The 27581-nt window shown below is 40.5% G+C and overlaps 1 protein-coding gene across 1 annotated transcript in view; it reads left to right on the top strand.

Annotated features, from left to right (window-relative positions):
- The first annotated feature begins 1093 nt into the window (after nucleotides 1-1093).
- Nucleotides 1094-27581, top strand: part of LOC117508771 (sodium/hydrogen exchanger 9-like) — a 308738-nt gene continuing 282250 nt past the window's right edge. The window contains exons 1-4 of the mRNA XM_034168606.1: nucleotides 1094-1266; nucleotides 3994-4193; nucleotides 21024-21101; nucleotides 21370-21446. Of these exons, the coding sequence (XP_034024497.1) occupies nucleotides 1131-1266; nucleotides 3994-4193; nucleotides 21024-21101; nucleotides 21370-21446 (491 nt within the window). The 5' untranslated portion in view covers nucleotides 1094-1130. The remainder of the gene's footprint in view (nucleotides 1267-3993; nucleotides 4194-21023; nucleotides 21102-21369; nucleotides 21447-27581) is intronic.

The following is a 27581-nucleotide window of genomic DNA, read 5'->3' as shown; positions in this document are numbered from 1 at the left end:
TGCATAAATCTGTTTTATAGCACCACCATTTAACACATCCGCATCAATATGTTCGTGTTTTTAACATATATTTGACCCTCTACTGTTTCAGAAACTCAGGGGAATGTAAAATGTTCTGATTTCTCAGGGAAAAAATGGAGAAAGGAACAACTTAAAAGTGTTTCTATTCTAAACGTTATTCTGTAGCAGTATTTAGAGCTGGTGAAAAAACACAGAAGTGAAAAGTACGATTTGAGGATATATGAAAAATAATAATCAGGTCACAGCCTGATGTGACAAAAGCCCGCGCAGTCTTCATTACTGTGCTTTTACTGCCATCTAGTGGACATACGAGGGGTTGCGCCCCATTGTGTACCATGTTCAAGTGCATTTGGAAATACAGGAGTTTATGGAGGACCAAATATGAATTAAATCTAAATTAATAGATAAAGCTCCACCTCACGCCCTGTGACTGCTGGGTTAGGCTCCAGGTTCCAGCCCCCCGGTCACCCTTAGTTGGTGTAAGCGGAATGAATGGATATTAATTTATGCTTTATACGTGTATTCATACATTTACAATTAGTTATGTTTTTATACTTGCATTTTTACTTATATCCGTTTATTTATACTTCTATATTTGTATTCATAATTTATCCTTTGTAAGTCTTGATTTATGTTTGGTCTACCGAACACTAAATAAATAAATAAACGCTGCAAATAAATCTATTTATACATTGATTAGTTTGTGTTATTATTTATTTATACATTCATACATAAATACAGTGAAATACATGCGTGTATTTAAATGCATTTTCTGTGATATGAAAATTGTTTTGGTCGCGTAAGTATAACGTGATCTATTTTCTTTCGCCACGACAGAGATTTTAAGCCTCCCCTTCTACGTATGCGTCACTGCATTTGCATTTTAAGCACGTGTAAAATATCAGCCTTTGCACACAATTTATTTGATTGCTCTTCTGCACCAAAACAACTTTATTTTTAATCAGACCAATCGCCCTGAGTTTGCGCCAAGCTGCTAGGCTCGACACCCAGATGTCCGTTTTCTCCAGCAGCCCCTGAAGGCAGCGCGGTCTGGTGCGGATGTCGCGAATCATCAAATTAGTTTTATTCTTTCTTGACAAAGTTGACAAATGTCGCGCAGACACGACGGTACGCTGTTAATCCTCTTTGTAGTTGGGTTAGCACTTGTAACTATTCTCAGCGTGTGGAAGTTAAAGCGGTTTAAATATAAACTAGTGCATGAAAGTGGAGGTGCGATGCTTTTTGGTAAGTAGTTTTTTTTCTAAGGGTCCGGAAGCCATCGTTCAAAAACACTTCCTGAGCTCTCACACAAATCAGAAACAAAATATATCAGTGTGGACCGACCAGTGCAAGAATTAAACTGTCACAGTCAGCGAAGTTGTGTTAAAAAAATATTTTTATTAGACTTTCCAAACAATGGCTACAAAGTGTGTTACAACATAATACAAGGGAACAAAATTCAAACAGGATGAAGAAGCACAAACCTCCGCCAACACTAGTTTCCAATTCCACAAAATTTTATCTTTCAAAAATTTTTCAAGGCCCTGTTAGAAGTGTTTTTTTCATAAGCAAAATTAGATGTCATCAAATGTCAGGAGTATGTATTTAGTTCATGCACTTGGATCAAAGTTTGTGGTGTTATCAGGTTTTCCTTTTCTTTCGGTTTCTGAATTCTTTTTCAGATAATTTTCACAGATCTCTGTTATCTACAATTTGTCATTGCTTTTTGGCCCTTGGTTTACGACTGATAATTGGAAGACAGACAAACAGGTAAAATTGGAACCTCCATCCTATTTTGGTGGTGTAGGTAAATCCATAACAGAAAAATGAGAGTGATTGAGGCACTTTTGATAGAGATATAATGCAAAATGTACACCAAATGGGCTTTTCAGTATTAAATTCAAATGTCCAAGTGCTAGAGGTTGAGCACGAGTCAGATAACGGCCATATGATACCACTTTATATCGATTGCAAGCCACTGAATTTAATCAAATCTTGACAGACTTTGTGATATCAGCAAATATTGTATTGTTGACCAGATAATATTGTATCATGATGAAACTTGTGAGCATGTGATTTACACCCTCAGCGTTTACGCCATCACCCGGACAGACAGACATACAGATGTACAGGAGAACATGAGCTATCATAGTGAAAGGGGATAGCTTCATTATTAGTGCTATTAATTATGTATGTTTTTTTGGCGGGTGACATAGGAAAATGCCAAATGACAAAGACCCCTTATTCATCAAGGCTGCATTTGCAGGCTTCCAGTGTAAAGGTTTCCCAAATGCTTCATCGCTGTGGCAGCATGTAATACAGGTACATTGATCGTATGGGTGCCTATGTGTTTGGAAGAATTTACTTTATTGTTTCTGTGTGTAAAGTAGGTGTACATGAGTAAATTTTTTTTTTTTTTTTAGAAACAGTTTTCTGATGGGTATTTTAACAGTTGAATGATTCCCCCCCCCCACACCCACCCTGTACTCAACATGACCTGCTAAGTCTTTCTGCGCTTGTTTTTTTTTTTTTTTTTTCTTTCCATGTTTGTGCAGGTTTTCTACATTATTGTTGCTTGCTTCCACAAGAGCCGCATGATATATCATTTGAGCATCGTTGTCAAGATATACACATGCTCAGTAGTCGCGTTGTTGGCCAAGCAATGTCAAGCTTGACAAATTAAAGTAAACATGTCATGTACAACTTCTATGTTAGCTTAAAAACTTAGACATGCGGCATGTTATTTAACATGCCATTCAACAATATCATTAAATTATTCATGATTATCAGTCTGTGTGGTCACGATTAGCGGTCGCTGACATACTTTATTGCTAATTAAACCTCTCGCTTGGTGAACCCGCAGGAGCTTTTTCGGAAGATGTTTTATTCGACATTTCTCAGCGAGTGACATCAGTCCGAGCAAATGCAGAAACAGCACAATAGCGAACTGACAGAGTAAAACGAACGTTGCTACATCAGATTATGAAATTACTGACCATTCATACCAAAGTGATACTCAGCATTCACTCAGATCAGTGATCCTGTGAGCAGATGCTTGGAAAAACTACAATATTTTCAGGAGCTTTAGGACTTTCTACCAGCTCACGGATGTGCACGAACATCATACGCACCACCCTGTTCAGTGCTACATACAGTTTCTTTAAATGTTTTACCATATGACTGCATCGAAATTAACACGGTTATCACTTTAAAAATGAGTCATTGTGATACGACATCACACTTATGTAAACTTTGCAATTAATCTGCGGCTCTGTTCTTTACGTTAGCGGCAGTTTATCTACATTCCATTCAACAGCGCGCGCTACGACGTTTGCTCCGAGTGACGTAAAGACTGTCGGAAACACTAAGAAAAACAAGTACTAATGAGTACTTTGTTTACAGAATGTTACATAAGTGCACAAATTAATACAGCTATATCACATAACTTTAATAACCAAAATCTGAGTTGCTATGAATTCTGTGCAACATGTTCTAAACACTGAAATGGCTGCAAAAAAAAAAAAAAACATCAGTTATATGTTTGATTATAAAAAAGAAAGAAATTTAAACAAAAATGTTGAGAATTCCTTGCAGAGTCTTTCAGTGTTTTTTGTGTGCGTGTGTGTATGTGTTTATTTTCTGTGCAGATGCATTTGCCCTACAAAATCGTAGAATGAGACATTGTTTTCAAATAGAGCTGCTCAAGTTATATGCTGTAAATTCCTGTATTTTTTTTCACATTGCAATACATATTACAGATAAAATAAGATCGCATTGTCAGGTTTTTGCAATGTCAAGTCGTCATCTAAAGACACGTCAGGGAATAAACTGGCACTATTTTAAGGGTGGAACCTGCCTCACACTGTGTGATTTGAGCTCGCCTTTAGCCAACAACATACTGCACAGTGCAATATATAATTAATTAAACATGAGTTGTTATCATGCTGTGTGTTTGTGTGTACACTTTTACAGGCATGATCCTGGGGCTAATAGTGAGATATGTGCCATTTGACCGAGCTGAGCAGATGAGCAACACCGCAAGTGTGTGCAGCTGTGAGGGTCTGAACAGCACACCTCACGTCTTGATGGTTAACATCTCAACCCACGTGCATGGCTACAGACATGATGGAAAAATCATCCAGCGTCCATCTTCGCACTCAATGGTTTACATGGTAACCGCTGTACTTTAAATGGACTCTTCAATGCAGACTTTACAGCAGTAAATTTGATGGTTGTGATGCATCATAGGCACAGAATGTTTGACGCATCATCTGCATTGTGAATGGGAACAACACAAAACAAACAGCATTACACAGCATGTTGGATTTCCTTTTTTCTGTCTAATATTTGATTTGTTTCTCATTGTATTTGCTTTGATGAAATCTGTATTTATTCTCTTTATTACTCTTTATTCAAGAACTTGGTCTTTTAGTTTGAGAGCATGATTTATTAAGTTCACTCGTAATCAAAAACTGACTGTGTCCTCTTCATTCGGATCTTTTTTCTGTTGTTTAACAGCTCAGTTCCACCAAAAGCTTCAGTACACCAGTCTTGTTGCTTCAAACCTTCTTTAAAGACTGCCATGCTTTCTGACCTGCTGTCAAATTAATCCAATTCAAAAGAAAGTCTTGTTGGTATTGTAATGCTTGGGAATGTGTTGGTACTGCAGAATACAATTCTCCTTGATACTACAACCCCTGGCAAAAATTATGGAATCACCGGCCTCGGAGGATGTTCATTCAGTTGTTTAATTTTGTAGAAAAAAAGCAGATCACAGACATGACACAAAACTAAAGTCATTTTAAATGGCAACTTTCTGGCTTTAAGAAACACTATAAGAAATCAAGAAAGAAAAAAATTGTGGCAGTCAGTAACAGTTACTTTTTTAGACCAAGCAGAGGGAAAAAAATATGGACTCACTCAATTCTGAGGAAAAAAATTATGGAATCACCCAGTAAATTTTCATCCCCAAAACTAACACCTGCATCAAATCAGATCTGCTCGTTAGTCTGCATCTAAAAAGGAGTGATCACACCTTGGAGAGCTGTTGCACCAAGTGGACTGACATGAATCATGGCTCCAACACGAGAGATGTCAATTGAAACAAAGGAGAGGATTATCAAACTCTTAAAAGAGGGTAAATCATCACGCAATGTTGCAAAAGATGTTGGTTGTGCACATCAGCTGTGTCTAAACTCTGGACCAAATACAAACAACATGGGAAGGTTGTTAAAGGCAAACATATTGGTAGACCAAGGAAGACATCAAATCGTCAAGACAGAAAACTTAAAGCAATATGTCTCAAAAATTGAAAATGCACAACAAAACAAATGAGGAATGAATGGGAGGAAACTGGAGTCAACGTCTGTGACCGAACTGTAAGAAACCGCCTAAAGGAAATGGGATTTACATACAGAAAAGCTAAACGAAAGCCATCATTAACACCTAAACAGAAAAAAACAAGGTTACAATGAGCTAAGGAAAAGCAATCGTGGACTGTGGATGACTGGATGAAAGTCATATTCAGTGATGAATCTCGAATCTGCATTGGGCAAGGTGATGATGCTGGAACTTTTGTTTGGTGCCGTTCCAATGAGATTTATAAAGATGACTGCCTGAACAGAACATAGGGTCAATGTCATGGCCTGCAAATAGTCCGGATCTTAATCCAATTGAAAATCTTTGGTGGAAGTTGAAGAAAATGGTCCATGACAAGGCTCCAACCTGCAAAGCTGATCTGGCAACAGCAATCATAGAAAGTTGGAGCCAGATTGATGAATAGTACTGTTTGTTACTCATTAAGTCCATGCCTCAGAGACTGCAAGCTGTTATAAAAGCCAGAGGTGGTGCAACAAAATACTAGTGATGTGTTGGAGCATTCTTTTGTTTTTCATGATTCCATAATTTTTTCCTCAGAATTGAGTGATTCCATATTTTTTTTTTCCCCTCTGCTTGGTCTAAAAAAGTAACCGTTACTGACTGCCACAGTTTTTTTTTCCTGATTTCTTATAGAGTTTCTTAAAGCCAGAAAGTTGCCATTTGAAATGACTTTAGTTTTGTGTCATGTCTGTGATCTGCTTTTTTTCTGCAAAATTAAACAACTGAGTGAACATCCTCCGAGGCCGGTGATTCCATAATTTTTGCCAGGGGTTGTATATTAGGATATTCTGTTTTTGTTGTGGTATTTGGGACATGTCCAAAATCTCCAGAGTTATCATGTCACGTAGCTCAGCTCAGTTCACTTGGCACAGTAGATGTCTGGATGCACTTTATGATGAGGTTCTCAGTCACTTGAAGCTTTGCCAGCTTACCCACCATTCACTTGTAAATGAACTGCATTTATACAGTGCTTTTCCATCTGCATCAGAAGCTCAAAGCACTTTCCAATTATGCCTCGCATTCACTCAAACACACACTCACACACCAGTGTCAGCGTGCTGCCATACAAGGCACTCAGTACACACTGGGAGCAACTAGGGGATTAAGAACCCTACCCAAGGTCCCTTAGTGATTTTCTGGTCTGGTTGGGTTTTGAACCGAGGATCCTCTGGTCTGAAGCCCAACACTTAACCACTAGACCAGGGGTGGCCAAGTTCGGTCCTTGAGAGCTACCTTCCTGACACTCTTAGTTGTCTCCCTGCTCCAACACACCTGAATCCAATGAAAGGCTCATTAAAAGTCTGCTAACGAGTCTTTCATTGGATTCAGGTGTGTTGGAGCAGGGAGACAACTAAGAGTGTCAGTATGGTAGCTCTCGAGAACTGAACTTGGCCACCCTTGCACTAGACCATCACCTCCCCCTTTGTTATGTTCAAAGTCCAAACATTTAGAAATCTGTGGCCGGTCCACTTTTCTTTTTTTTTCTTTTGCTGTCTGCATTTAATCTGATGGTGAACGACTACAGATACTGTGCAAATGGTGACCACAGCAGCATCTACTGTATTGATTCCCATGTTGTCTTTTGGTTTTCACACTTTGAAAAACAAATGCTGGATCTTGTTTTCACATAGGTTGCATCTTATATACAGTGGTGGGCACAGGTAACCAAAAAGTTAGCTTCGATAACCGCTAATTAGCCAACTGAAAAGTTAACTTTTACAACGTTAAACCACTTAAAAATTTAGTGGAAGCTCCAACTAACCACTAACCGCTAGCTTTCAGTATTGTCTCTGGTACACTCTCAGCTACTGACAAGCCGGTTTTCAGTTTAAGCACCGCCAACACTTCTGATTAGAATCAAAGGTGATCACAAACCCAGCACAACCAACGATTCAGCGCTTCTGTCTTTGTGCACCCTGCCCACTGCTGTAAGGAAGAGTCATTTACAGCATACAGCGGTCCAGACATGAGGCCGAAGTTCTCAAAAGGACTTGACTTATGATTTGACTTATGGTTTTGCTTTCTAAACCAAATTAATCTGGATAGTTTAACTTTCATTAATGTCAACTATGTCATTTATACAAAGTGAAAATATAACACATCAATCAATCAACCTTTATTTCAGACACCAAGGGGTCCATATAAAAATACATACAACACAATGATATGAGTCTATAGTCCATACAAGCAGTTCCTCCAGTGCCTCCAGAGCTCAGAGGTAAACCGGACACTGCTATATCCAGGCATTGTCAAAACCTTTATAATTTCATTCTTTGAGACCTCAAGGCACTTCATGAATGAATATACAAAGTTTCTAATTGCAACATTCAGGGTAACAACATTATTTTGCACAAACAACAAGCTGGCACTTGTCCATCGAGGCTTCTTCAGTAGGATGCGAAGAGCATCATTATAAGCAACCTGCAGTCTTTTAAATTTACTCTTACTATACCTGCCCCACAAGTGGGCAGTGTAGAGCGGTGTGCAATATGCCTTAAAGAAGGCAATCTTAATGTTCGTGCACCGATGAAATTTTCATGCTAAAGTGTTAGTCTGTGTGTACAGTTTGCAATGCTACCTTTGTATGTCATCATCATCTCTGAGGTCACTCCTGATGATGTGACCGAGGTATTTGACCCTCTCAATAACCTCAAGCCCCCTCCTGCAAGATGAAATGCAGGGAACACAGTCTTCACGTGCTCTTTGGCCCTTATCACCACACTCTTTTTGGAGTTAAACTTGATGTCATATTGCGCTCCATAAACAGAGCAGACCCCTAATAACTGCTGCAGACCTGCAGAGTAAGGTCAGTTGTGTCCTGCAGAAGTTCTCTGATGACTCCGCCCTCATTGGACTTATTATGGACGATGATGACACGGAGTACAGAGGACTAACGCAGGACTTTGTGGACTGGTGTCAGAGGAACCACCTCCTCATCAACGCGGGGAAGACCAAGGAGGTGGTGGTGGACTTCAGACACCGCCCCACTACACTCCCCCCAGTGAACATCCAGGGAAGGGACATTGAGAGAGTGGACTCTTATAAGTACCTGGGTGTTCATCTGAACAACAAACTGGACTGGACTCACAACACGGACGCACTTTACAGGAAGTGTCAGAGCTGCCTCTAACTCCTGAGGAGGCTGAGGTCTTTTGGAGTGAGGGGGCCACTCCTGAGGACCTTCTATGACTCTGTGGTGGCATCTGCCATCTTGTATGGTGTGGTCTGCTGGAGCAGCAGCATCACAGAGAGGGACAGGAAAAGACTGGATAAGATCATCAGGAAATCCTGCTCTGTCCTGGGCTGTCCTCTGGACTCTGTGCAGGAGGTGGGGGACAGGAGGGTCCTGGCTAAACTTAAATCTATGCTGGACCACGAGTGTCACCCCCTACTGGACGTTCTGTCTGCTCTGGAGAGCAGTTTCAGTGACAGACTCATCCACCCTCGCTGTGAGAGGGAGAGATTCCGTAGATCGTTTCTCCCGGCTGCTGTCAGACTGTACAATGATCAATGCTAGTACTGTAGTAACCATAGCAACCAGGACAATAATCATGTCTCTACCTGCTGTATTTATTAGTGCAGTAATTTAACTTATGGTGCACTCAAGTCACTTTTCATATATTACACTACATATTAATCAAAATCAAATCAAATCAATTTCATTTATATAGCGCCAAATCACAACAAACAGTTGCCCCAAGGCGCTTCATATTGCAAGGCAAAGCCATACAATAATTACAGAAAAACCCCAACTGTCAAAACGACCCCCTGTGAGCAAGCACTTGGCGACAGTGGAAAGGAAAAACTCCCTTTTAACAGGAAGAAACCTCCAGCAGAACCAGGCTCAGGGAGGGGCAGTCTTCTGCTGGGACTGGTTGGGGCTGAGGGAGAGAACCAGGAAAAAGACATGCTGTGGAGGGGAGCAGAGATCAATCACTAATGATTAAATGCAGAGTGGCACATACAGAGCAAAAAGAGAAAGAAACACTCAGTGCATCATGGGAACCCCCCAGCAGTCTAAGTCTATAGCAGCATAATTAAGGGATGGTTCAGGGTCACCTGATCCAGCCCTAACTATAAGCTTTAGCAAAAAGGAAAGTTTTAAGCCTAATCTTAAAAGTAGAGAGGGTGTCTGTCTCCCTGATCTGAATTGGGAGCTGGTTCCACGGGAGAGAAGCCTGAAAGCTGAAGGCTCTGTCACTCACATATGTGTAGCTGTCATCTGGTAAAAGAGCCTTACTTGACAACCTCAGTTTATTACTCTGACAAAACTGGAGTAAATGCTGACCAAACGGGGACTTTACATCGGATATATCTGCATTGTAATCCCCCAAATTATAAATGCAAGTACATTCACTTTCCTCAATAAAAGAATTTATATAAGCCAGCTTTTGGAAATATTCTGCTTCATTCTCATAACACTCATATGGCAGGTAAACATTTAGGACTATGAACACACTATTATTAATGGCAACTTTGATTCCAATACACCAATCAACATCCAGCCTAATCACTCTGGTAACAGGGTCATATTTCTTGCGCCACAGTATAGCCACACCACCAGGTATTCTGCCGTGCACAATTCCCTGGCTCAAGTCTGTCATGGACTCTCCTGCCCCATGAAAGTCCACATGTACAGAGTTAAGTCTGTTTAGCTCTTGTGTGGGCAAAAAAGTCTCTTGTATACACAAAATATCCATGATCTCAAACAGTGGGTCAACAACGAGACGTCACGCTTTATCCGCTGCAGTCTGTCCTAGACGCAGTCCTCGAGTGTTATATGACATGACCCTCATCATAAACAGTATATCTAATGTGTGACAGCCACACCGTGACTCCTGGACTAGCAAAAGCCTTAGTTTTACGCATTTCGTAAAAGCGTCAAACAAATGCCCCTTCTGGCTACAAAGCAGGGTCATACATTTCATTAACTTCATTGCACTCTGCGGTCACTTTAAATGAACTATATCGACTTTGCACAGAGTCAATCTTTACGCAAGTAGCTTTTCGGCCAAGTTTCTCCTTCAAGTAGCGAAACAGAGTGTCAGCATCTAGGTCAGGTGTAAACTTTGTGGCAAACACACTCACCGATTTAGTCCGTACAGTCTGGATACTATTACCCGAGCACGTCCCAACAACACCACTTCTTTTATCCCGCTGGTTTGGTCGATTGACCCAGGTCTTGGATCTCTCAGACGCCATAGCAGCTAGTAGCCTCGGTCCTCCACGCTTAGGCACTGTGCTCCAAGCTGTTGTTGTTGTAAAAGCCGGCACAGTGTTAGCGCTCTCCTCCTCGGCTGCACTTTCCACCGGGAGCTGACAACTTTCCACACTGACCCCATCGGCCTGCGATGCCGATAGAGCATGTCCCCAGCCCGCAGAATCATCCTTTTCAGTAGCGTTTAGAGCATTTAGCGAATGCACACTGCCAGGTCCATCTGGATATCTGGCACATATCTTTTAATTTTAAAATAGTGCACTAATTCTGAAGTTTTGAACATTAACACACACAGTTGCCAAAAGGCATTATGGGTAAACTGAGCCTTCGCTTGTCACTGGTTGGTTGATTCATTGTATGTAAAAACAACACACAACAAGTTACTATAATGTGTGTGTTGGTTTTTACAAATAAATGTGTATTTGTAAAATATGTAATTTTTTTCATCTGTTTAAAAAAAGGCATTTGCAAAACTGAAAATTCTGTTTAAGTTGTGATTCAGCAACAACTGTGTGGTATAACCGGGCGCCATTCACACTGCCGTCCAGTAGATGACAGTGTTCTATTCATTTTGACCCATCTACTGGATGGCAGTGTGAATGGCAGTACATACAAAGGTTTTTCACTGTTACTAACTATGCAAAAAAAAATGTTAGCAGACTAAATTAGCAGAACTAAATTTAACGGAAGCTAATTGGTCCGCTGATGATTTTTGAAATTAGCTGAAACCCGAATTGCATTTCATGTAGTGTCGTGTGGCTTTTGTTAAGGTGTTCAATTAGCTGATTCGCTACCCATTTTTCAGCGACTTTAGATACGATTAGCAGGGTACTAATTGGCCGTTAGTTGGCAGCCTGTGATTTAAGTCTGGATTTGTGGATAGGTGTCACATTAGCCTCCTTCCAAGATGATGGAAATTTGTTTTGTGTAATTGACTGATCAACTAAAAACATGGTGGGTTGCACCAAGACATCGGAGTGATCCTTTAAGAAGCTGGTGTTGATGTTGTTGACATCTTTCACTTTGGAGGTTTTGAGTGCTGCAATAATCTTTGCTACTGCAGATTCTGTTATCGTTTGCAACTGAAAAACCGGCTGATCCTCCTTTAGTGGTTGACGCGAAATCGTGGGTGGTTTAAAAAGATTTGAGATTTCATTTATACTATCTACTACCTCACCAGTAGATGACACTAAGTCTTCTTACACATTGTATTTTTAAGGAGACATTAGTGTCTGTTGCTTGCAGTGCAGCAACAATGTGACAGTCTAGTAATCAAAACTGGTGCTGCAGCATTGATGACGCCTCAATCTGGGACACAATTTACAGAAATGGATCTGAATATCTAACATCAGCTGAAAAATGGTGACAACAATTTTTAATACTGTCAACAACATTCCAGTAATGAATATTCTCTTATCAATGGTATTTTCATATTCTCATAGGGACGCACTGCATCAGGCTTTCTGCTGCTGCTGATGAAATCAACATTAATCATGGATTTTGGTACATGCAGACTCAGAGGTTTGATCAGAACCATGAGTAGCATACAATTAATTTGTTTCTCCAAGTACATCTATAATATAGAACTTGCTGAACTAAAGTACCAAGTCAAAATCTGAATATACGAGGTCTATTAGAAAAGTATCCGACCTTATTATTTTTTTCAAAAACCATATGGATTTGAATCACGTGTGATTACATCAGACATGCTTGAACCCTCGTGGGCATGCGAGAGTTTTTTCACGCCTGTCGGTTACGTCATTCATCTGTGGGCAGTCTTTGAGTGAGGAGTGGCCCACCCTCTCGTCGATTTTTTTTCATTGTTTAGGAATGGCTCAGAGACTGCTGCTTTGTTTGATCAAATTTTTTTCAAAACTGTAAGGCACAACTGAGTGGACACCATTCGATAAATTCAGCTGGTTTTCGGTAAAAAATTTTAACGGCTGATGAGAGATTTTGGTCTGGTAGTGTCGCCGTAAGGACGGCCCACGGCGCCTGACGGCGATCTGCGCTTCGAGGCGGCAGCGTCTCGCCGTTTCAAGTTGAAAACTTCCACATTTCAGGCTCTGTTGACCCAGTAAGTCGTCAGAGAACAGAGAACTTTCAGAAGAAGTCGGCATGAGGAGTTTATTCGAACATTCCATTGTTAACGGACATTTTGTAATGAAAGAACGTGGGGGCAGAGTTGCATGTCGGGCCGGACCCGACCGCAGGGGGTCGCGACAGGAAAAACACCTCCGTTGGAAACCTTAACGGTCAAGTTGGAACATGCCCAAGCTGTTAAACAGTTTCTCAGTTACTCACTTGTTGAAAGCCATCAAAAGCTGCCTGAATTTTACAAATGGTTTTCAACACGGAGGTGTTTTTCCTGTCGCAGCGCACACAGATTCGCCGAGTCATCACGGAAACGACTCAGCGAATTTGCGCGCACGTCTTTCATTAAAAAATGTCCTTAAACAGTGGAATGTCCGCATAAAGTCCTCATGCCGGCCTCTTCTGAATCTTCTCTGTTCTCTCACGACGTCCTGGGTGAATTAAGCCTTAAATTAGGATGTTTTCAGGTCGAAACAGGCCGATGACGGCGCCTGGAAGTCCTGCACGACGTCCCGCTCCGTGGGAAGTCCTTACACCGACAGAATCACCCCATAATCTCTCATCAGCCGTTAAACTTTTCACCGAAAACCATCTTAATTTCTTGAATAGTGTCCACTCGGATATTCCTCACAGGTCCAGAAAAAATTTTGATAAAGCAACGCGCGCCGTCTCGAGCAGCGTGTGAAACAAAGGAATTCAGCTGCGAGGGCGGGACCACATCTCACTCAAGGCCTGCCCACAGGGAAATGACGTCACCGACATGCGTGAAAAAACTCACGCATGCACACGAGGGCTCAAGCATGATTGGTGTAATCGCACGTCATTCAAATCCATATAGTTAAAAAAAAAATAAAAGGGTCGGTTTATTATCTAATAGACCTCGTATTTGCTGATTTGTGTTACAGATGAAGTCTGCAATTTTTTTGAGTACCATTTGTCAGCGGAGGTGTAAATGTTGATGTTTTAAAATATTAATTTGAGAAGTTGGAGGTAATTTTGTCTGTTTAATGTAAAGAAAATAGTCATTTAAGGTACGTGGTACTTTTTACAGTTTAATAAAAACCTTATCACTTTGTATCTTTTACAGCCTAGTGCCTGGTACCACAAACTGCAAACAATGGACAATAATCAATGAATATTGATTGGAACAACATAATTCTTAACCATGCAGTAGTTTACTCAGAATTCCATATGAATGATAATTAGAGCAGATGGTGATTTTGTTTTGTTATTCATCTTTAGCACTCTACAGGCCCTGGAAAAGCCTATGCATGGACTCTGTAAAATGTAGTTTGTTTGTATTTCTTTATTCACAAATGTTTAAATACAAAGTTGTACAGTAAAATAGAATAAAACAGAAATAAATGTTAAAAACAGCACCAGGCCTTTACCCTGTACACAGATGTGTAATTATAACCGTACATTCTTGCTAACTGAGCAAATTTAGCTCACAATTATCTCTCATTGCACACACTTCTATAATTTGTTGTGCATGTCTGAATACCTCTTCATCAAAATTATTGGCATTACTAATAACACACTGAAATTTGTACAAAAGATATCTCGTGTTAGTACCAATTACAAAATGGCAGCCTAAAAGGCCCATATTGGTAATTGTACTTACGATATCAAAGTGAGCAAGGGAATAGAAATGATTGAATCCATCCCATCCACATTGTTGACATGATAATTCAATGACAATAAATGGTATCATCTTGTCTCCAAAGGAAATGAGCAATAATGGGCATAAACTGATAAAAATTTAATGTGGTCTGATGCACCAGTTCAAGCCAAAAATTTGTTTTGTTTGTATAATATTCCATAGATCTGCCTTTCACCTGCTATATGGATGATGGAAATTAGGAGCAAGTGTGGTTGTAATTTACATGCGACTTGTCTGCCATTTCACTGACCTGTCTGGACTTGTTGCAGGGGTCAATCTTATTACATGCATGATGAAAATAGGAGCAAGTGTTGTTGAAGTTACATCTGTGATAGCTTAACATTAGCTATTTTGCCAATTTCTTTCATTTTCAAGGATTAGGTTTGCGAGCAGTGGACTCAAATACCACTACAGTCTTGATGCTGCTGGATCTTAGTGCTGCATTTGATACTGTGGATCATCATATTTTACTCAATAGGCTGGAGAATCACTTTGGGATTACTGGAACTGCTCTTGCATGGTTGACGTCATACCTCTCCAGTCGTTCTTACTGTGTATTGTGTAATGGCACCTCCTCTCATCGTAGGGACATGAAGTTTGGGGTTCCGCAGGGATCCATTTTAGGCCCCCTGCCCTTTATGTAGCACCACTTGGGAATATACTGCGGCACTTTGGGATTCCCTTTCATTGCTATGCTGATGACACTCAATTGTACATGCCAATAACTGCTGGTAATCTCATTCACATAAAATCTTTGGAAGATTGCATTGCATCAGTAAGAAGTTGGATGTCTAGTAACTTCCTACTTTTAAATTCTGATAAGAGTGAAGTTATGGTTCTTGGTCCAGTGAGGTATTGGCATCAATTTGATCAGCTAGCACTTAGCTTAGGTTCGTGTGTTATACATCATATGGATAAAGTGAGGAACCTTGGAGTAATTTTTGATCCTACATTGTCCTTTGATATCCACATTAGAGACATTACGAGGACTGCTTTCTTCCATTTGTGAAATATAGCGAAGATTCGTCCCATCCTGTCTATGGCTGATGCTGAGACTTTGATTCATGCATTTGTCTATTCTAGATTGGACTATTGTAATGCTCTATTTTCTGGCTTACTGCAGTCCAGGATTAGGGGTCTTCGACCGGTTCAAAATGCTGCTGCCAGACTTTTGTCACAAAGCAGAAAGTTTGACCACATTACGCCCGTTTTGGCATCCCTGCACTGGCTTCCAGTTGCTGCAAGATTGGATATTAAAGTACTGTTATTAGTTTATAAAACTGTTCATGGACTTGCACCTCCCTATCTGGCTGACCTGGTAAGTCCCTATGTACCAGCTTGGGCCCTGCGTTCTCAGGGTGCAGGACTTCTGTGTGTTCCCAGGGTGAATAAAAAGTCTGCCAGTCACAGAGCTTTGGCCTACCGTGCCCCAGCTCTGTGGAACGATCTTCCGGCACACATTCGGCAGTCGGATACTGTGGAGACTTTTAAGTCATGTTTAAAGACTCATTTGTTTTCCGTGTTTTATCATTAATGTTATGATGTGTTTTTATTCTTGTATTCTTTTATGGTCGTCTTTTTATTGTTTTAAATTTTTAATTCCGTTTTTTTTTTTATGTTGTGTGAAGTGCCTTGAGATGATTTCATCGTGAATTGGCGCTGTATAAATTAATAAATTTGAAATTTGATTTAGGTCTGATGACCACCAAACCCACTGCTACTTGTTTGATATTCAGACAGTTTTTACTATTTTTGTACAGCGGTGGCCAAGCGGCTAAGTACACTTGTTTCCACTGTAGAAGGTTGCCAGTTCAAACTCCACTCCTGCCTGTTCTCCACATAATATGTCATTGCATCTGGAAGGGCATCAGGTGTAAAACTTGTGCCAAGTCATCATGCCGATTCACCTCTGATCTGCTGTGGCGACCCCAAGTGAAAACAAGGGAGCAGCCGAAGGGACTCACTTACTGTATATCATGTAATGGATGTATTTTATAGTTTTGTATGTCAAAGCAGTCAAGATTCCACTGGTAACTTTGCATTTAAGTAATGTTTTCCATTTATGTATCCATATGTTGCGAATCATCAGTGTAACCATCTGTCCATTTCTCCCTGTCAGTCCATCCATCCACCCTTAATTATCCCCAACCTACACAAACAAAGTATCGGTGGGAGAAATAGTTGAGAGCACCATGCGTATGTACATCCAGCCGTCCAAACATTTGCCTCGATAACATCAAGGCTCTTGGTTCAAAACTTGCTACATGGGTAGTTCAAGGAATGAACACTCACTGTAACAACGATGGCTTGATTTGCATATTAATTAGGTTACGATGTCAGTGAGTGAAAAGTCATATTTTGGCATAGGGAATTTTATTACTAGAACTAGGCTTACATGCTTTTGACACAACCTACAGAGCACTCTGAGACAACCGGTAGGTACCACATGGTCTTACTATTTATGTCTTGAGGCCGTCCAGTGCAGAGTTTTACCCAGAGCTGTGTGGTACATTTGTTGTACACTTGTACACTTCTTGTTAATGTAGCAAGAAATTTTTTTAATCACCAAGGTGCATCAGCGATCATCATGTGATTAGCCCTTACAGCAATAATATAATCAAAGGGAATTGAATTCCAGGATTACTGCTCTGTAGCCCTTGAAATTGGCCCTTGGTTGGCAATGATATTATTCATTTTGTCTGGTTTGCTTTCATCTTTCAGTGTTGTAAAATCTCTTGATGCCTTTGTTATATTTGAGAAGGTCACAAAAAAGAGGACTGTAGCCAGAGTATTGTCTATTTGCAAATGTGTTTCTTAATTTCACAGCAAGAGATAAAGAGTAGTAAAGCATGAGAGTCACAAATCATCCAGGGCAGTAACTCTCCAATAATGGCTCATAGTCTTTGGCCCCTTTGAATGCCGAGGTCTCATTAGCAAACCAGCAGAGACCAACACAAAGGCCATTACATCAGATAAACTATGCAGTGCAGCCTTCACACCATTAGGCCTTATACATACGAGGACCTTAGCTGGGAGGGATAAGGATTTCATTGCATTACTGAGTCCATTATGTGTCACTGGGGAGAAAGGAATTAAAGTTTGTGGTCTGATTAAATTTAGTACTGCTCAGCTGAAGAGGCAATTAGCGTATACAACACACCTCCATCCTAGAATCTGTGGTGCAGGTGGTCCTTATAATGAAACTGTCACCATATGCATAATTTATTGATTAGAGTCTGTTCATCTCTGTTCTGCAGTGTTGAATTTGTCTTGCACAGGCAGTGTAAATGGAAAATATACATATGTATTGTACTGTGTGGTAATTGCCAACATAAAAATAGGATTCATATTTGTCTGGGTGAGATCTGATGTCTTGTTGTAACTACAGCAGCCATTTTGAAGTGGATATTCCAGAGAAGGAAGAAGGTGGCTGTCCTAAGTATACAAGTGATAACACATCAAGTTATTTACAGTGCATCCGGAAAGCTAAATTAACGCTTGTTTGCCTCCCACAATTTTGCACACTTGGGTAGACGCTCCCCAAATTGCATATTCATTAAGGCAAACATTGAATTGTGTAAAATAGCATGTGTTGTCATTTGAAAAATGCAATTCTCAGTGTGTAATATTAGTACAGTACATCTGGAAAGTAGATTTTTTTTTCCCCTCAAAATTCTTCATGCAATACCACATAATGACAATGTGAAAAAAGCTTTCTTCTTCCTCTTGCGCGTGTGTCATGGGAGAGCTGAAGTTATGGTAATGACGTGAACAGTGTGTGTGTGTGTGTGTGTGTGTGTGTGTGTGTGTGTGTGTGTGTGTGTGTGTGTGTGTGTGTGTGTGTGTGTGTGTGTGTGTTTGTAGAAACACTGTCATATACAGAAAGTATTCAGTGCTACAGTTTTTCCACATTTTATGTTAAAGCCTTATTCCAAAATGGCTCAAATTCATTTTTTCCTCAAAATTATACACATAATACCCCATAATAACAATGTGATTTTAGCAAACCTATTAAAAAATATAAGACGAAGAAATCTCATTCACGTTAAGTATTCACAGCCTTTGCCATGAAGCTTAAATTGAGCTCAGGTGGACTGGACATGATTTAAAAAGTCACACACCTATATACATATAAGGTCCCACAGTTGACAGTGCATGTCAGAGCACAAACCAAGCATGAAGTCAAAGGAATTGTCTGTAGACCTGCAAGACAAGACAAATCTGGGGAAAAGTGCAGAAACATTTCTGCTGTTTTGAAGGTCCCATTGAGCACAGTGGCCTCCATCATCCATAAATGGAAGATGTTCGGATCCACCAACACTCTTCCTAGAGCTGGCCGCCTGTCTAAACTAAGTGATTGGGGAGAAGGACCTTAGTAGGGAGGTGACCAAGAACCTGATGGTCACTCTGTCAGAACTCCAGCATTCCTCTATGGAGAGAGGAGAACCTGCCAGAAAAACAACTATCTCTGCAGCAATGCATCAATCAGGCCTGTATGGTAGAGTGGCCAGATGGAAGCCACTCCTTAGTAAAAGGCACATGGCAGCCCACCTGGAAACTGCTTAAGGCACCTGAAGGGCTCTCAGACCATGAGAAACAAAATTCTCTGGCCTGAGGAGACAAAGATTGAACTGTTTGGCTTGAATGCCAGGCGTCATGTTTGGAGGAAACCAGGCACCATCCCTACAGTGAAGCATGGTGGTGGCAGCATCATGCTGTGGGGATGTTTTTAAGTTTTCCTTACCTCTGTTGCCAGTATGCTTGTTCAGAGGGTGAATAAGTTTAGACCCTACTCGTGTGAAGCACCTGGGGGTGAATTTCCTGTGATTTGGAGCTGTGCAATTCAGTCGAACTGAAATGCTTGTGCGAGTTTCCACTAAAAGTATGCATACTGTAGGTTGACCCCACAGTTGCCCTTAAGGAGTTTGTGTTGGCAAAAATTCATGCCTTTGGGTTCAATGGTCAAAGTTATTTGTCCACAGGTACTCTTAACCTGCTATGGGAAATCTACAAAAACAGCCCTCCGTTCAAACAGATAAGCATGTGAGCAAAACCGAGGTCATTCTTACACTTTTTGAGCCAATGCCACTACATCTCATCTCTTGATCTGAAGCTCAAGTGAATTATAATTCACTTTTTTTTTGCAATTTAATTATTCCCTCTGGGATGAAAGAATCAAGAAAAATCTACAATTTTGATATGAATGGGATATTTTTGCTGTTTGATCTGTCGAATATAGCCACAAAACCAAAGGATCCCCCCCCCCCCCCCCCCCCCAAAAAAGGCAAAAGATAAAAAGGATTGAATGAAGCTCATGAAAGGCTACCTTTCTGAGCAGCTTGCATCATTTGGGCTCAGACACAGACAGAAAACGTGTATAGTATGTTCAAAAATACCTTTCACTCTGGCTACTTTTTCAGTTCAGACTGATCTGGTCAACCTCTTGAATTTTGTTCAGTGTTGTGTTAATGGTCCTTATCAGCAACTAATCAGGAGATGGAATCTCAACTACCCATTTGGGTACCCATTCTGGAAAATTGCATGTAATACATCTGGATTCTCAAATTTGTGTATTTCCTATGAACACCATAATATTTGTATTTAATTAGAATGAATGAATGAATTCACCACACACAGATCCAAAACAACTAAACATACTAAGAAAGAAAGAAAATAATCCAACAATGCACCCATGCGCCTGAAAGGGTGTAGGCAGAAGCAAAAGCTTGTAAACGCCTACCCCTTTAGCCAAAAATAAAAATTATACATATGTATATAAAATTATACATATACCTAATACCAGTATAAATTGATCCCTGAACCACAATTTCAAGACACAAACATGCAAGCAGCAGACAGTACACCAAAAACAAGACAAAATCAATAAACATAATGTAACATACTATAGCGAGTAATCAAATAGTTTTTGTAGAGCCTTTTAAAGCCGACCAGAGTACCAAGTGATTTTATGTTATCCGGGCAATTATTCCAAGTGTTAACACCTTTAACAAAAACACAGTGACTTTTTACGGTAGTTCGAATCTTTGATTTCTGAAATAACAGTGTTCCTCATAGATTATAACTGGAGTCCCTCATTTGAAACAGGTCCTGGACATGTTGTGGTAGAAGTTTATTTTGTACTTTGAACATAATTTGTGTTATGATATAATCAATCAAATGCCAAAATTTCAAAATATGCAAACGGACAAACAATGGATTTGTTGGCTCACAATAAGGTTTCTTGCTAATAATTCTTATAGCTTTCTTTTGAAGTAGAAATATAGGATTTATATTAGTTTTGTGTAGGATTTAAAGAGCCCAGTAATTAATTAGTAAAACAAGTATAGATAGGTTGTTGTGATACTGATGGAAGTATTATCATGTATAAAACAAACAAAAAAACACCAGAAAGGAATGGGTGCCAGTACAGCTGCTGAACTGAAACTGTGTGTGTGTGTGTGTGTGTGTGTGTGTGTGTGTGTGTGTGTGTGTGTGTGTGTGTGTGTGTGTGTGTGTGTGTGTGTGTGTGTGTGTGTGTGTGTGTGTGTGTGTGTGTGTGTGTAAGAACAGTCAGTCTGTCACTTTCAGTAAACGATCTTCTCGGGCACCTTAGAGCCCCGTCACTGACACAGCATCTCTCTGTTACAGGAGACCTTTGATCCTGAGGTAGTTTTCAATCTGCTCCTGCCACCCATCATCTTCTATGGAGCTTACACCCTTAATCAGGTGAGACTGTTCTCCCGACTTGTCTCCATGCAGGGTGGAAAAAAAGGCAACATCAAAGGACTGTTCTTTTTTTTTATATGGGCATCGTGTGTGTGTGTGTGTGTGTGTGTGTGTGTGTGTGTGTGTGTGTGTGTGTGTGTGTGTGTTGGGGGGGCACGAAATACCTTTTCCTTCACATATATACACTTTTTCCTTTTACTTTCACTTTACTTTTGATATTAGTATTGGTACTGTTACTGAGGAGTACTTCCTTTAATTCTTATTCCAGAAACGACTCATTGAGAATCTGGGCTCTGTCTTGACCTTTGCTTTTTTGGGCACCATTATCACATGTGTGGTGATAGGGTAAGTACTGTTTAACACCAACAGTATGGAATTTAGGGTACAATCCTGAAATTAGGATAATCATCTACACTGATTATAAGTAGATCAGAACCAAACAGTTCGGGGCCTGTAGTCCAAATATGGCCCGCAAGCCCTTTGATGTTGCCCAGTATAATGTTTACAGCAAAAGAGGTATTTTTATTTCTAGCCCAACAATGGTCTTTTGCTGCAGTTCCATATTTGTTCTCAATTTCACATGTGACATTTGTGGGGCACTGGAGTTTTTTTTGATGAGCAACCCTTCATTTAATGAACACTGTCATCTAGTGGGATAAAAAAAACAAAAAAAAACACCAAATTCTTCATGAGATCTGTTTTCCCATTATGACATCACTGACTAATGTTACATAAGGTCTGTTTGGAGGCATTTTGTGATGCGTAATTTAAATGTTAACCTGGTATCTAGTTCTGATTTGTTATAGTGTGTTCTCTTTTTTTCAGTTGTTCAACTTTTGTTAGAAAGGTGGACACTACACAGGTGTGCACATAACTGGTGCTCATGTTCTCGTGCATACTAAAAGTAAGGTTCCCTTCACACATAGTGCAAATTTGGTCGAATGAATGAATTGCGCATGAAGCAGGAATCGTATGCAAAACATAGTAGCTGCCTTGAACGCCTCGTACACCTGTTGCTGCTACTGTTTGCGCACACCAGTGGCTGAAAGACAGAGTGTGCGCTGTGAGAGCCCATTGAACCCTCTCGTTGCAGGTGTCGGCCAAATTCCAGGTGACACACACAAACAGCCAACACCGCTCGCTTGGCACTTAGAAAATGTGTGACCATTCATACTATCATCACGAAAACAGTCAGCAGACGATCACTGTCGAGCTGGATGTGAAAATTTGTCTAAGTGCTCCACGACTGTGGAGTTGCAAAAAGCCACACACATGTGGTGCATGTGTATTGCGCGTGTGTCGCACTCCCCCTCCCCGCTACCCCCCAACACATATGGCGTGCCAGGGGACACACACTTGCATAAAATGCTTAAATGTATGTACAGATCTGATCACATGGGGGCCAGACAGTGAGGTCTGATCGCACACAGCATGGGGAGGGGCCTGTCAGCTGATCACAGCACACCGGCAGCTGGATGACAGCTCAGTGCGCACATTACACACACAGAAACCACCGCCAGGATAGTTACATAAATAATTACAACAATACCTACATACGCAATTACATAACATATAACAAAAATGAATGACCACATAACACAGATTGTGACACGTTGGTCTGGGTGCTGAATGGAAGGGGGGCTGTGTCCGCTCACAGCCACGGCTGTAAAGATTGCTGCTCCTGGATGTCTCAGCTTGAGAACACGTTCCGTGTTTGGAAGGACATGAATTTACAACAGTGATGGGGATGCAGCTGCTCGCACTGTTTTCCTGCTGGAAAGATACCGTCGCGTGCATGAACCGTCGCACTGGGATCGTGCATGCCTGCCCATCGGCGCAATGTTTTTATGGTTCACTCCTACGAGCTTTTTCGCTGGGAGTCGCCCTGAGTTGTCCTTATTCATACTATGTGTGAACCATGCACAGCACAAACCACAGACAGAAACGCTTATCCTCCAAACTGCTGTTACTGCTTTCCTTTTGAGATGTACTTCCATTCAGGTTTTCTGTGGCACATCACATCTTTTTAGCACACACACACACCTAAGCACCAGTTATGTGCACACCTGACAATAATGTTGTTTTTAACTTAATTTTCCAAAGCACTTTGCATGCATATTTTGTCAGGAACTTGTCTTTCCTTTGAAATATGTTATGAAAAATGAAGCATATGAATGTCTTATCATTTCTGCAGCACATTAATAGGATTACAGAGAAGTTTTTTGATTATATTGGAATGTAGTTTGATATATTTCAAATGTTAATGTTTTACAAAATATAAAGTAGTGTACCTTTTGATGTAGCATTAAAATATATATATATATATATATATATATATATATATATATATATATATATATATATATATATATATATATATATATATATATATATATATATATATATATATATATATATATATATATATATATATATATATATTTTGGCCTGTGGACCTCCACCCAGATTTTTTTTTTACCTTCATAGGAATTTGGAAAGTAGATAATGTTTCATTTTGCCTGAAGCTGTACAATACACAAAAGTTGCATGATGCATAGCCTCTCCAATTCACAGAAGCTGTGAACTCTTTCAGAGTTGTGATGGGTATCTTGGTGGCTCCTCTCATTAGTTACCCTCTTACACTGTCAGCCATTTTTTAATGAAGTCCTTGCTCTATAATGCAGAGGTGGTTCTTCTGTGAGTTAAAAGTTGAACTGTCAGTATATAGAAGTAAGGTGTTGGTGCATATCTGCGGACTCCATGACACCACATGAGAATCAATGACTGCACCAGCTAAGGGCCCCTTCACACATAGTGCTAATTTGCTCAATTTGCGCATAAAGTGTGCATGAAGCAGGAATCGTGTGCAAAATGTGTAGAATCATAGCTGCTTCTAACACTTCGTACACCTGTTGTTACAACTATTTGCACACAGCAGCGGCTGAAAGACAGAGTGTGCACTGTGCGAGCCCATCAAATCCTCTCGCAGCAGGTGCCCCACCACTGTGAAGTTGCCGAGTGCACATGTGGTGTGCCAGAGTGTTGCCCCCCCCAAAAACACATCTGTGCGTGTGGTTCGCGCACCCCGCAGGTGAGGCATCTCTCATTTGATCAATGAGTGACATCTTGGTGTGTGCGCTGACAGGACAGGGGGCGTGGCTGGCTGCCTACAGCTGTTGAGACATCTCCTGTTCTGGACATCACAGCTGTAGCACCCGTCCCGTGTTTTGTTAGACACGCGCGTGTGTGCTTGTGTGGAAATACATAAAAACATATTTTGCTTTTGCGATGGGAGGAGAAACAGACCGTCAGTCCGTTTGGTCACGCAGCAGGCGAGCTGAATATCACGTCTGACAGGATACGCGTGTCGGGCCGTGAGGGCTGTGAGCAGCGCGCCGCAGGACCAGGACGAGCCAACAGTATGACAAGTACACCACTTTGAGTCATGTATCAGCAGAAATATGCTGTACCAAATGCCGTTCGGTCAGTTATCACAGCGCTTTTTTCTTCTTTTAGAAAATACGTTTATCTGCTTGTTGTTTAGCTATTCCATGCACCTGTTATAAGACAGTGATTGTAGCTCACTGGTACAGTTTCCGTCTGGTAATCAGAGTGTGTGGGCTTGAATCCTGTGGCATTTTTTTCTTTTTATTTAACCAGGGTTATTTAACTGCGGGCTTCTCTATTGTGTCCCCTTTTATGCATTATTTATATCAACCCAGTAATATTCACTAATTATACAGCAGGTTTTTATTTTATTTTCCTCTACATCAGTGGCGCAATGTGGTGCACCTTGTCCCATGGAACACAGTGCAAGCAGCTGCAGCAGCTCACTCTGTGTTCCTGCTCGAAAGACACCGTCGCTGGCACGAATCGTCGCACCGGCATCATGCATGCCTGCCCGCCGTGAGTTGCCCTGAGTTGTACGCATTCACACTACAGAAGGGGCCCTAAGGCTGGTACCTATTTACAGCTAAGTGGACTGAGAAGAAACAGATTAAAGAACTGATTTAATAAGATCCCATGTAACGAGTACTAAATTCTGTTGGCATTCTACAATGTTATATGTTTGGTTGATTGTTTTGCGGGTGATTTAAAAAAAAAATAATTTTTTAAATAATAATGATGATGATGCCAGATGGTAACATGACTTAGACTTCAGTATGTAAATAAGGATTTTGCTTGTGTTAATTAGTGTTAAATTTGTCACCTGTTTTTTAATTTAGTCTTATTCCGCGTTCACACCGGGCGCGACATGAGCAACTGCAGCCACAGGTTGCCATGTAATCCCTATGTAAGGACGCATTTTGGCGCCAAACCGCGACGCGATGGACGCGAGTGAAGCAATTTTGAGCGTTTTGCGCGTTTGTGGAGCGATATTGTGTCGCATCACGTCACGTTGCCCTCCTCCTCAAGTTGAAAAATCTGAACTTTTTCGTCTCTTCACGCCGCGATGACTAATCAGGGACTGAATATGTAGTGACGTGGAGATGTCTGGAGTTTGACTGAAGATGTGAACATGTCCTGTATCTGGTAGCAGCCTGTGAGCAGGACTTATGTCTCTTTTGTCCTTTATTTCACAATCATGACAGAGTTTTTGGAGTGAGCAGCAGCACCACAGCAGCGGGGAGCGGAGTTTCTTTCTCTTTTTATTTTACGTGCGCGCACGAGCGAATTGTCCATGGAGATTATTTTATTAATTAACTACACAGATGTATAATAAAACAAATGGTGACTGGTTTCTAAATACAATTATGACAGAGTTTTTTGGGGGGAAGAGCCAGCTGCAGCAAGCAGCGGAGTTTCTTTTTTTTTTTTTTCTTTTTTTTTTTCTTTTTTTTTTACATGTGCGCGCGTGAGGTCCTCAAACTGGGTCCCGCAGAGGTGGAAGGACCACTGAAAGTGGCCATCATCCAGACGTAGCTCCTGCAGCAAATAATGATACTCTCTGTATTGGGAGCTTTTCACAACAACTCGCTCCATGTGATCAAGGTCCGCCATGATGACTTGACGCTGAGCGGAATGGAAGCTCCTCCTATTTGATGACACATTGGAGTGAATTTTCGCAGCGAAAGTCCACCCAAGCAGAGCGACACACCGGGCGAAGGAGGCTCGTCCGTCGCCACGCAACCCCCGCGAATTTGTAGCGTCTGATCGCGCCCGGTGTGAATGCGACATTAATCTTGTGCCAGATGTCCTTTTTAGTTTTAGTCATGTTTAGTCATTCACATAGCATTTTAATTTAGTTATGTTTTAGTTGACCAAAAGTCTGGTTATTTTAGTCTCCTTTCAGTCAGTTCATTTTACAATTAGCTTGTTTCTGATTATCATTTCAGTCACACATCTGAAATAATGAATGTTATCATTACCTGACAAAACACACTTGTTGAATGATTGAAGGTTTATGGTGTTTTCCTCGATTATTTTAAATCTATAAGCTTCTTGTCAGATGCAATTAGACATTCGGTTTTCTTGTAAGTCTCATGGCATTTAACATGGGACCAGATATCAAGCCTTCTCTTCCACAAGATGTTAGCTTCTTGTAGTTTCATGTTTGAGCCACAAGGTGACAGCAGGAATACAGGTAATAGAGCTGTCTGCCTTGGTGGTTGCTGCAATATTCTGAATGTAATTAAGGTCTTTTAGACAATGTTATGACAAAAAATGTTTTATTTCGGTTTTGATTTCATGTAAAATATTTTAGTCTTATCTTTTTTTCCTCAACAATAATGCATGTTAAGATCATTTTTGTCAGTGTTTTGTAACACTGAAGCAGTATAGTCATCAGCTCATCTTAGTCATGAAAAAAATGGATTATGTTTAATAACGATATTGCTCATTGTCTTTCACTTTGTTTTTCTGTCATGTTTTTGGTGCTTTCAATCATAACTGAAGGTTGATTTCAACACCATTAATAAAACTAGCAGATATAGCGTAGCAGGGCTGTTTAATCCCCAAGCAGCATGTGAGTTTCCCATTGTCAGGCCATATCGTGTGACATTTTAGCCCACATGGGTCAAAATTCTAAATTCCTTCTGGACAAGGTAAATTTTGAATATATTGGTGATATAAGATTGTGAATCCTTTATTTAAATGCAAAGGAATACAACCCCAATTCCAATTAAGTTGGGACATTGTGTAAAATGTAAATAAAAACAGAATACTATGATTTGCAAATGCTCTTCAACCTATATTCAATTGAATACACCACAAAGACAAGATATTTAATGTTCAAACTGATAAACTTTATTTTTTCTGTGCAAATATTTGCTCATTTTGAAATGGATGCCTGCAACATGTTTCAAAAAAGCCGTGACAGTGGTATGTTTACCACTGTGTTACATCACCTTTCCTTCTAACAACACTCAATAAGCATTTGGGAACTGAGGACGCTAATTGTTGAATCTTTGTGCAGGATTTTTTCCCATTTTTGCTTGATGTACGACTTCAGTTGTTCAACAGTCAACGGGGTCTCCGTTG

The sequence above is a fragment of the Thalassophryne amazonica genome, chromosome 1 (genome assembly GCF_902500255.1).
Source record: "Thalassophryne amazonica chromosome 1, fThaAma1.1, whole genome shotgun sequence".
Lineage (NCBI taxonomy): Eukaryota > Metazoa > Chordata > Actinopteri > Batrachoidiformes > Batrachoididae > Thalassophryne > Thalassophryne amazonica.
The sequence above is the reverse complement of the archived record's forward strand: the minus strand, read 5'-3'. Positions and strand labels throughout refer to the sequence as shown.